Source organism: Tupaia chinensis, unplaced genomic scaffold (genome assembly GCF_000334495.1).
Source record: "Tupaia chinensis unplaced genomic scaffold, TupChi_1.0 Scaffold000215_1, whole genome shotgun sequence".
In the NCBI taxonomy this organism is placed as follows: domain Eukaryota; kingdom Metazoa; phylum Chordata; class Mammalia; order Scandentia; family Tupaiidae; genus Tupaia; species Tupaia belangeri.
In genome coordinates this window covers 5,116,114-5,128,625 of record NW_006159690.1, presented here as the reverse complement: position 1 = coordinate 5,128,625, position 12,512 = coordinate 5,116,114, and the positions used below count along the sequence as shown (strand labels likewise).

The following is a 12,512-nucleotide window of genomic DNA, read 5'->3' as shown; positions in this document are numbered from 1 at the left end:
CCCATGAACATAATCACTCTCTTTCATTTACATATTAACTAGAGCCTGTTACATACTAACAAAGACAGAGTTGAATGGTGGTATCAGAGACCATACGATCCATAAAACCCAAAATATTTACAAATTAGTCCCTTAAGAAAAATTTGCTCTCTCCAGGTATAAGCCAAAAATAGTTTGACTATCTACTAATGGGAATCTGATGAGCAAAGGCTGTTAAAATAGAGAAGTCACATTAAATACATCATCAAATTGCATTATTATAATTTAATGAAACATTTTTAGGAACATTATCTAAACCAATTTTTCAAATCCTCTTAGGAAGGAATTAACATTTCTTCTGCAAGTAAGGAAACAGATCCAGAGAGACTGCAGACCTAGAACGGAAGTGACGTCTTGTACTTCCATGGTCAGTATTCGTTTCCTTACCTTCCACATGCCTTATTATCACAAGATAAATTTCACTATTACTTTGGCCATTTTATTTAGAGATTAATAAAGATGTCAGCGACCACAAGTAAAAGATAATTAGAATCGAAATCATGATATTTCTGTGAATCAGATTCTAGAGAATTATATCATTGTATGATTTTTTTTAATTATTTTTCCTCAGAGGGAAAAAAAATGAGATATTTCTTATATGTATGAAAGAAGTTTGTCCACACTTGTGTGAGACCCGGAATCCAGCAGCCTTTTTAACAGGTCAAAGTCTACGTAAGAATTTATCTTCCCTGGTCAGGGAGTGGCGTGGTGGTTAAATCAGCTGAATCCCGCATGGCACACTGCACGGTTTAAGTCCTGGCCCCAGAAACCTGAAAAACACACTGGGTGCATGTGTGTGTGCCCAAAATTCCAACAGGAGGAAGAAATGGAGAGGGCATGATGGCATGACTGTGCCTCACAGGGGGAGTTTTCTTAATTTCCCTTTCTTGTTCTCTGTCTCTGGTGAGTGCATGTACCCTTTGACAAATTTTCAAAATAATAATTTACCTTCCAAAGAACTGATTGTTTTAAGTCTTTTTGTGTAACAAATAGCACTCTAAATATTTTGATAATTTTAAAGCATAAGGATAAAATAATCAAAATTTTAAAATAAGGAGATATACTTAACTTAAAATAACCCAACCTTAAAATAACGCAACCTTAATTTCTGAAATTCTTGAAAAGTTTGTATGCAACAAAATATTTTCTGCCTTGCCAATGTACACACATTCAATGCCAGTATTCAATTCCTCTACATGTAAATAAACCTGACTTGAAAGTTAAAATACTATAAAACATTTGTCAAATGAATTTTCTTTGGCTTATTTGTAAATTTTATCTTTTGGACACTTTTTCTGCTCAGAGATTTACGTGTCTACTGTTGAAATTTCATTTTTGGTAGCCGTGCACGGTTTATGGAAAATACATTCTGTCCACTGAACTTTGCTCCAATTTTCTTCCCAGAAGATTTATTTATGAATGTTTTAAAACATCCCCGAGCAAAGATCTACACTAAATTATATGAAAGCACCAAAGTGATGCCATTCAAGTTCCAATTATAACATAAACTGGCAGCAAAATACAATGAACAAACCAACAAGAGGAGTTAAAAAGTTCACTATTAGCATGGTAAATCATTTAGTCGCATCACTGTTTTATTTCATTTATTTTTTTTTTTTAGTGGTTTTTGCCTTCGGACACATGCACTCACCAGAGAGAGATAGAGACAGTGAGAGGAAAAGTGAGAAATCACACCCAGGGGAGGATGGTCATGCCATAATCTCTTCTCCTCCATTCTCCTTCTGGGATCTTGGGCATGCACGCACATGTACCCAATATGAGTTTCAAGCTACCAGGTCCAGGAGTTGAACCACGGTCAGCCATGTGAAAGTCCAGTGATGTAACCACTATGCCATCTGCTGGCCCAAGTCACTTATTTTAAATGAGTAAATCTGCTAATGTTTCTTTTAAACTTTTAAGGATAGAATGGAATAGCCTTGATACTACTGTTAATTTGGCACCATTTTTAAGTATGGTTATCATAGCATCCCAAATAAATGTCATTGATATGCAGTGAGGTCTTTCTAATCTATTGATAGTTTGTGGCAACTTAAACAGCTCCTGGGCCTGTATGACTGAATTATTTATCATACAGCTCCCTAATATCATTCTCTTCCTAGAAATTTTTCTTACATATATGACCAGATTAGTAGTCCACCATAAAAACTCCTGTGTCCCTGCTTTCAAGCACTCTGTCCCATGAATTCAAACCCGTTTATAGTCTCTGAACTCCTTCGTCCTCAGTTCAGTCCTGTGCTATGTTCTAGAAGTTGCTCACAGTCCAGAAAGTCTAAATAATGGTAGGACTTGAACTGTCTTTTCCCCCTCAGAAATCACAGGTCTCTTCTGCCTTTGTCCAAAGTCTGAAAATAGTTATTTCCTGTATTTTACACAGTTTCCTGGCAGTTATAGGGAGAATAACCCCAGACTTTTAATTCCCTCAAACCTTGAGTCACTTACGTTGACTTTTTATTTTAACCTTTGAAGAAAGGGGCATGGTGGTGCCTGCCCTACGGCAAAAACCTTTGAAGAGAGAATGCATGCACACAGTTCAAAACTGTTTAAAAAAAAAAAAAAGAGTAGAGAAATGGGTGTTATTTAATGAAAATATTTAGTTGAGGAGATTTCATTTTTAAATGAGAGGTGAAAACTCAGAACACACAAGAAAGGGCTCATCTTATTTGGGGACACAGAGAATTCATTCACAATTAAAGCACAGAAGGAAATTTCATGGGAACTGATGTGGCACCGGCTAGTCGAATAGGGTGAGAAAAAGCAATCATTAGAAAAACACTGGTATTGGTTGGGGCCACCAGGTGGTGTAGTGGTTAAGGTGCTGGACCTACATGGCAGACCATGGTTCGAATCCTGGACCCAACAGGTTAAAACTCACACCAGGTACATGTGCATGCATGCCGAAAATCTCAAGAGGAAAATGGAGGAGAAGAGGGAACCAGCAGTTAGTGTAATGGCTATGTCGCTGGACTCCCACGTAGTCGACCGCGGTTCGCGTCCCGGACCCGGTGGCTTAGAACTTAGGCCAGGCGCGTGTGTGCGCATGCCCAAGATCCCGAAAGGAGAATGGAGGAGAAGGAATTACAGCATGACCATCCCCCCTGGGGGGTGATTTCTCGCTTTCTGTCTCTATGTCTCTGTCTGTCTGGCGAGCGCACGCGCCCTATAGCAAAAACCTCTCCAAAAAAAAAAAAAAAATGGAGGAGAAGAGATTTCGGTATGCCCATCCTCCCTTGGAGTTTTCTCTCTATCTCTCTCTGTATCTCTGGCAAGCACACATGCCCCATAGCAAGTATCTATCTCTTAAATTAAAAAAAAAAAAAAAGAAAGAAAGAAAAGAAACACTGTTATTGGCACAGTAAGTCCAGCTACTTCTTCTCATGGTCAATGAAACTAGAGGCTTTGACTCTCTGGCTTATAATCTGTTTTTACTCACCCAAGAGCCAGCACTTCTCCCAACCTCTGTTCTTATCTAACTACTAGGTTATCAGAAAAGTCATGACATATTTTTCTGTTTTTCTATGCGAAACTACATTATGACTTTACCAAAACCCAATAAAACTGGTGGCAGATTTTGGCAGCAAGTATCCAAAAGGTCCCCAGAACTAAATTGGTTCCAACAACAACAGGGAGTATCCAGGAGTAATTTCTGCCGATAGCCTGCTCACAGTGCCAACTGTTACTGGCAAATTAAGTCTGGGTGCTGCTTCTCGCAGTCAATGAATGAAGGGCAGAGGCTGGAGAAAGGAGTTTATTTCAGCAACCAAGCTCTAAGGAGACAGTCAGAAAGTACCAACAACCTATCTCAAAAAGCTTCCAAAATGCACTCCGTTTTATGAATACAAGACACAAGCACATGCAAATCATTCCTTACACCACCAAAATAAATTGCTTTCCTTTGAAAAATTATCTTGATCTTCATTTTTCTTCAAACACCCATTCCTAATTTCTTTTTTTTTTCTTTTTTTGGAGAGGTGTTTTAGCTATAGGGCACATGTGCTCGCCAGAAAGACAGAGAGAGACAGAGAGACAGAAAGCGAGAAATCACCCACCCAGGGGGGATGGCCACACTGCAATCCCCTCTCCTCCATTCTCCTCTCGGGACCAGCGTGAAGTTTAAGCCACCAGGTCCGGGACTCAAACTGCAGTCGACTACATGGGAGTCCAGTGACATAGTCATTACACCAACCGCTGGTCCCCCCATTCCTAATTTCTCATCTAAGCATTACTCAATCAGGCCTCCCCATGACTCAGCACTTGAATAGATCATTAGAGGCCTTTCTTAATTTCCCAATGGCTGCAGGACTGCTAAACCTAAAGGGGGCCTGCTTCACCTCACCTGTTCCTACTGATTCCAGCCAACAGCTAGGGGATAACTGAGCCCCTCAGTACAATAGCCCGAGAGGAACTTGGAAGTCCAAGGAATAAGCACAGAAGCAGATCTTCCTGAAGCCACACCTTGAAACAAGTGCATCCTTAGCAGCTTCACTGTAGCCTCATGAGAGATCTTGAGATACATGCACTTGGATTCCCAACCACAAATAGTTTTGGTTAATAAGTTATTGTTGCCTTAAGCCACTAGATTTGGGGGTAATTTATCATACAACAACAGAACACTAATTCAGATATTCGAAACTGGAAGTGAGATGCTACCATAACAAATACTTAAACCTGTAGGAGTGGCTTTGAACTAGACAACAGACAAAGGCTAAAAGCATTTGGAGAAGAATCGTAGAACAAACCTAAATTGCCTTGGACAGACTATCAGCGAAAATTTGGACTTTAAGGACTATCCCAGAGAGGACCCAAAAGGAAGGGAGGAACATGTCACCAGAAACTGGAGGAAAAACAGACCATTCTTGTGTAAAGTCAGAAAGCTTGGTAACACCGTCACCTGTAGTCATGTGGAAAACAGAGAATGTGCCTACTGAATTGGGTTATCTATTTAAAGAGATGGCCAAGCAAATGTTGGAGTTACCTCTTACCTTCTTGCTGTAAGAAGAGAGATAGACATTGAAGAAAGGCTATTAAACAAAAGGAACCAGGACTTGAGTTTTGAAGAGCCCAGCTTCTATTGATAGCAAATGCTATTAACAATGAAGAAATGGTTTCTGCATGAAGATCAAAGAAAAAGTAAAGAACAGCTTATCTCTAAGAGAGTTGTGGAATTTACTGAATGCAGTAAACTCCCCAAAATTCACAAAAGATACATGGCTTTATAAGAGAACAATATTAACTTAAACATTGCTGATACAAATACTGAAAGAGACAGAAAGATTACAAAATGGGAGAGAAAAAAGGCCATTGGACACTCTGCTATTATGTTTAGAGGAAGCATGTTGAATGAACTACTTAGCTACAGATACATGCTACTTTCCATGAAGAAGGAAGGTGACTCAGGCCAGAACAAGCACCTAGAAGGTGGAGTCAAGGACCATGGAGAATTATTTCTAAAGTTGAATAATAGAGGGAATGAAGTAACATGCAGTGTGTGGGGAGAGATTTTCAGAATGGAATTCTTGAAATTGAGATGATACAGCACGTATATCAGTGATAATACATTCTAGAGCATGTCCGTGAGAATGGGTGAACCAAATAGAATGAGTAAAATGAGAATATAAAAGAATTATGGAGTCAAGAAATTTAAAATATTCACAGAGATGTAGAAATCACTGAAAATGCTGACAAGAGTAGTGGGAAAGAGACTTAGCATTTTGGCTGTTAGTAGTTACAGAACACTCAACTCTCTCACAAGATCTGGAAGGTTCCTCATGATTGGAACCTTGCTTATTCTTCCACCAGATTTCTTTTCTTTCCCCTGCTTCTCATCCCAACCACATTCATCTATTCAAGTCCTTGAATGTGCTATATAATGACACTGGACCTTGACAAATGTTCTCTGCTCTCTCTGCCTCATTCTCCTCTGACTCCTGTTAATACAGGCTGAACATTCCCAGTCCATGTTTCCGTAAGTCCGTGTACTTACGACTTCCTATCATTTTCAAACTTTGTTTTCTACTCTTATAGCAAACTAACAGCTCCAGGAGGGCAGGGGCTAAATCTACGCTCTTGAGTATTGTTTCCCATGTTTGGGTCGGTGTAACACTTCCGTATAGTTCCCCACACTAAGATCAATACACAGTCGGCATCTAACAGGAAGAAGTGAATTTCCTTCCTGGGTCTAAGATGAAATGTCTAGAGCAGTTTTTAAAATAGCACATTTCAAGGGGATCGCTCCTTCAGATTCTCTGACAAAATATCTGAGCATAAATATTGTTTTCTCTCCTAGTAAGATATATTTATAGGGTTTTCAATTCCATTAGGCTTTAGTTCCCTAAAAGATCTATCTTTTTATTTTTTTACATATGGAAGCATTTGAAAGATTTCTCTTGTGAATTCTCTAATGTCTAGGAAATATGATTTTGATTAAAAACCTTTCTGTTACAACCACCATTATGGATTTTTCTCTCCTGTGGAGGTATCATTTGTTATACTGCCCAGTTCTTCCTCCTGCTCTGAACAGTCTTACTTGCATTATTTGGAGAAGTATTAGCTAAAAGGCACACAAAAAGAGACTTAAAGGCAAAAATAACATATAATTATTATAATGAACAACTAGTCAAATAATACAGAGATATGTAACATAGCAGAAAAATGAGAGTGTTTTCCTCAAATTGCACGCAATTATGATGGGTTTTACTGTACTAAGGTTTTTTAGAAGCCTGGTTCAAAATAAGAACAGACTGAAAGAATCTGTTGAATTTATCATATAAACAAGTTTAAAAATCTACTTAATTTATTGTAACTTTCTCATTTTCTTGCATCCTATCATTTAGCTAAATAGATGAATGAGCACTCAGCTGACTAAACTGAAATTAAAATTCTCAGCTGTAGCTACATTATTATTTGTATGTATAATACTCTTATATTTTTTTCAGAACAGGAAAATCTCAAGACATAGCTATAAATAGAATGTAAACCCTGCATCCCCAAAATCTCAAGAAGAGAATGAGAATAAGAGATTGCAGCATGTCCATTCCCCTTACGGGGTGATTTCTTACATTCTCTCTGTCTCTCCAGCAAGCACATGTGCCATATAGCAAAAATCTGTCTAAAAAAAGAGAATATAAACCCTTACACATGTTTATGGGGCTTTAAAACTAAGCACATTGCCCTAGCTTGCTGAAATGATTTGAAATTCTGTAGAATAATAAGATTTCTGGTCACCATCCAAAGCATTTAGGTAATCATAAGAATGTGCTACTTTATAAAGAAATAATTTTTCTGAGCTAAAATCTGTTTTTCTCAATAAAGCAGGAAACTCTCTGCCCCAAATTTTATGTCTTCATCCACCACTGTACTTCCTTTCTTCTCTCAGTGCTCAGAAATTGAGTTTTCTTCATTCTAAGACCAACCCTCCTACTATGCTCTTTTTCTGGAACTTACCTATTCAATTATCCACTCCCTATACTATATCTTGAATGGTCTTGTTTTACCATATCTTCAACTTTTCTCCTTCTGCTGGGTCTTTTTGCATAAACAAACTATTGTCTCTCAATAGAGTGGAGTCTTCAAACTCACCCTACCTTCTGTTTTGTCACACTGAGGCTGAAACTCTGCAAACCATAGTTCTCTACTACCTAGATTATTGTTAAATTCTTCCTAGAGGGGAACTAGAAGGAAACTATTGAAAAGAAGGCTAATGGAGGAACAAGGAACTCGACTCTTCCTGTTTCACTTCCCATTCTAGAAAGTATCACCCCAGCAAACGTACCTCACCTGAACAGCAGCAATTGGTCCCACTATTCGGATTTTTTTCCCCAGAGTCTCAGGATTTGCCCTAGGATGCATCCTCAGTGAGTCCTCTAAACCAACTGTCTGGCATTCCTTCCTCAGACACATGATTTCCGGCTCTACAGGGTCGTTCTATCAAATGCCTAGAAAACTAATACCATCCTCCTGAGAGAGGTCAGCTTTTTAGGATCCTTCCTCCAAGTTTCCTTTTGTCCTGGCCACTCCAGGGACACTCCTCCTCTCCAGAGAAATGGAACCAGTCGTGGCTAAGACCCATGACTTCCACATTGCCAAATGCATGCATAATACTCAAACTATGCTATGCCCTTCTGCTGTATCTGACCATTAACCACTCACTTCTCTCACATTTAGATAATAGTTTATTTTTTAATATTGAGTCGTCTGAAAAGTCATGATGCATTTTTGCATAGAAAAAAAAAAAACAGAAAAATGTGTTGTGTCATTTCCAATGGCCCATTAAGACATTTTTGGAGGGCAAATTAGAAAAATATTTAGAAAACATTTTGACAATATGTGTTCATTTATGCAACAGATAATTTTTAAGCATTTTTGTGAATGTTTCCACTGAGTTTTTCTCTGAAGGTAGAACTGCCATTAAACATAGTAACTGCTATGTGGGTACACATAGTAAGTTGTAGAATCAGTTAGTCTAACTCTGGAATTTCTCCTCTTAATCTCTCCATCAAGAATTCTCAAATCTGAGTTTTATTAGGGTCACCTAAAGGACTTGGTAAAAGAAAATTCAAAAGGCCTCCTTCCAGAATTTTGGATTCACTAGTTCTGGGATGGATCTAACCAACTTAAATTTCTACACGTCTCTGGGTAATGCTGATCTTCTCAACACTTCTGCTCACACACCTTCTTTCTTATTTGCATTTATTCATCCCTAGAAGTCTTTTTCTTTCTCTCTCTTCCCCTCTCTGTCTTAGGGAGCCTTGCTCTGCTCTTCTTTCACCAACTGGACTAGATAATCCCCTCTATCACTGGCCCCCACAATAATTAAGCATGCCCATGACTTCATATGCCTATCAAATATGTATCAATCACCACTGAAATCAAAACCCTGTGCATGTCTCACCTTACTACTAGCCTATGAGCACCTCAGAGGAAGAAATCCTAACTCTTCAACTTCTTTTTTTACAAGGTTTATGAAAAGTTCTTTTTTTATTGTGCTAAAATATACATGGCATAAAATTTACCATCTCAACAATTTTAAGTGTACAGGTTACTGTCATTAAGTACATCCACGTTGTTTTGTTTGTTTGTTTCTAGTTTCTTTCTTTCACGAACAGAGTCTTAGCACACTTCAATCCTCCCCTCAGCCTTCCAACCAGCCAGGATCCCAGGAATGTGTGGTGCAATTGAATGTTTAGTTCCATCTGGGATTCAAACACGGGCCCCCCATATGGCTCCAGTATCACACAGCAGGAACCTACTGCCTGAGCCACAGTGTCTGGGCCTAGTCTCAGCGTTAAGCAAGCACCACCATTACCAACAGCAGAACTTTTTCATCTTCCCAACCTGAAACTCTGCACCCATTAAATAACTTCTCACTCCCCCCTCTCCCTCTAGCCCCTGGTAACCACTATTCCATTTTCTATTTCTATTCATCTTTATAGAGACAGTTCCTAGAATATTGCCTCTCAATGGTATGATCTCAATAATTTAGAACTGCAAGAGAAGAATCTCTTTCTTCTTATCAAATAAAAGAACCAATGAGGAAAAAAATGTCAAAGAGCTAAAATTTGCATATAAGTAGGGTATATCAGTATATGGGATATATTATAGTTCTAATACCTGGAGTTACTAGAAAGCTAAAATAATAAATTAGCTCTTAGAATTGTAAGACTATGACTGTGAAAACCCATCTTGGCTAGCTCTACTTAGTGCAAATAAATATTAGGTACCTATACTTTTTAAGGTTATAAAAAGGTCCAATATTTTTTAATCCTGTGAAGAAGCAATATAAAACAAGTTTTTTTTTTCTTTTTTTGGAGAGGTTTTCGTTATAGGGCACGTGCACCTGCCAGACAGACAGAGAGAGACAGAGAGACAGAAAGCGAGAAATCACCCCCAGGGGGATGGCCACACCACAATCCCTTCTCCTCCATTCTCCTCTCAGGATCTTGGGCACGCACATACACGTGCCCGGCATGAGTTTAAGCCACTGGGTCCAGGACTCGAACCACAGTCGACTATATGGGAGTCCAGCGACATAGCCATTACGCTAACTGCTGGTCCCTAAAACAAGTTTTTAATAATCCCTTTGCAAATCAAATGTTTAGGACCCTGAATTGAGTTCACATGTTTTTCAGACTATATGCCCACACAATGTTAGCTACCCAAATCTATAAGAGGAGAAAAGAAGAATAATGGAGAACAATAACATTTAAAAAAAAATACAAACTGCTACCTGTAAATGTACAAAGATACATAAGAAAATACAGGCCTTGGAGAGTTTCCATAATCCATTGTTATATATGGAAGGTCTTTTAAAAAAAATCTATGTGGTAGAAATATCCAAATTAATTTATTTGGTACTTACAGATCATACAAAAGATAAACTTTACGGTCATCATTCTTAAAAGGATTCTTAAATAATGACTCCATAAGACAGATGAATAATTTCAAGTCCCCTTTCATCCAGCACTGTATGTTCCAGTTTACACCTGAATTAAAAATAAATTGCATGAGATCTGAAAAACATTCTGAACAACTCAGTGAAAGAAGGGCTAAATTAAATTTCCCAGTGTTCTGATACAACTTCCATTGCCCATTCTGAGAGGAAAAGAACAGGCTCTATCTAACTAGGGGGATATGTTTGCTCGAGTCATTTCATCCCTTTGGCCTTTGGTTCCCTTTTTTATTAAGTAAGACAATTAAATTCAATTGTTGCTTTTCAAACTTTAATCCAAAACCACTTAAGTAGACAAAGAAAACCCTTAAACTCACTAATGCAGTTCATTCTCACTTTTCAAGAAAGAAAAAGATCATTAAATATCAAGATACAAGAAATATGGAGGGATAGTCATGAATCTGCATCAACAAATAAAGTCAGTGATTCACATCGTAACTCTGATGCTGGCCTGACATTCTTTTTACTGCAATATTATAGGCACAAAATGCTATTGGCTAAGTAATTTCACTGTACCCTGAAAAACTCACCTAGGGACCAGCAGTTAGCGTAATGGCTATGTCGCTGGACTCCCACGTAGTCGACTGTGGTTTGCATCCCGGACCCGGTGGCTTAAACTCACGCCGGGCGTGAGTGCGTGCGTGCCCAAGATCCCGAGAGGAGAACAGAGTAGAAGGGATTGCGGCATGGCCATCCCCCCCGGGGGATGATTTCTCACTTTCTGTCTCTCTGTGTCTGTCTGGTGAGCGCACATGCCCTATAGCAAAAAAACCCTCAAAAAAAAAAAAACTCACCTGATAGTAATGAAAGTAAACTATTGATAATTTGTAATTTAGAAAGCAATAATAGCAACCAATGAAAATCATCACTAATTTAAGAAAACACTAATATATGAGGGTCATTCAAACAATTCACAGAAAAAATGGAATTAAAGTACAAGTTTATTTTTGGTGCAAAAAGTTTTGGAAATCCATGGACTTTTTTTTCATAATATGCATTTTTCTATATTTATTTTTTCAGATATTAAATATCTTTATATAAGAAGCCAAAACTGCAGACTGTGTAACAATTCTAAGTGTTGATATATTCCAACTTCCCATTCAGAAAATGAATCAAACTCAGCCAGCCAGCCTCCCCACATTCTTCTAATTATATCTGAAATGTTCCTCACCATCGGTCCCCATCAGCCCCCTTCAAACCAGAGAGCTCAACTTTCTACAATTAAACACACCAGCTGTTTTACTCAAGGATCATCCCCCAACCCAACTTTTCTTCAGTTTTTGCTTTTGCTTTTTCTTCCCCCCTCCAGGCCTGGATTACAACATCATGTGGAGACTAGGTGGACAGATGGATGTACCCATGCCTGATTCACAGCCAAAGTTCATCATCCATTTTCATCACTAAGAGGAAGATCTTCACCACGTTTTGTTTTTGTAACCTACGTTTGTTTTAAGATCCTTCATATTTTCTCCAAACAAGCAAGATTTTCTGCTAAGTAGAGACCGTGTAATGCTGGTGAGCACCTTTTGAGTAAACAGCTTTAATCTAAGTCATTTTAAAGATGAAAACTCCAATTCATTTAACTAATTATTAGCCTTTGTTTATAATAAAAAATTAAGATCTACAGCATCATAATCATTTCCTCTACATGATTAAAGAAAATACTGATAGTTTTTAATCACTTATGGCTTATAGCTAAGACTATGACTTCCTAAATTAATTTTTAGTATAATTAGTAATCTCTGAATTAGCTGATTTAAGTTTCTTATATGTTTAAAAAGTGCTTCCTTTCAAATTGAATGAATGGTTATGAACTGAATTGGAGACACTGGGAGTTATTACTAACTTGTTTTAAAAATATGATCTTATTGCACATTTATGATTTATTCTTACTACTAGACTGATTCAATATACTCGAATGTTTTTCCATTTAACCAATGGTGCTGAGCCAGAGCCAATTAAGTACTTCAGGGAACATCTAGGAACATTTGGAGTTGTTCTTACCTTT

The 12,512-nt window shown here is 38.0% G+C and overlaps 1 protein-coding gene across 1 annotated transcript in view; it reads right to left on the bottom strand.

The window, feature by feature from the left end:
• The window catches only part of LEPR (leptin receptor), a 90,461-nt gene that overhangs the window by 52,162 nt on the left and 25,787 nt on the right, over nt 1-12,512 (bottom strand). Inside the window, exon 4 of the mRNA XM_027771459.1 lies at nt 10,415-10,538. Within this exon, the coding sequence (XP_027627260.1) occupies nt 10,415-10,538 (124 nt within the window). The remainder of the gene's footprint in view (nt 1-10,414; nt 10,539-12,512) is intronic.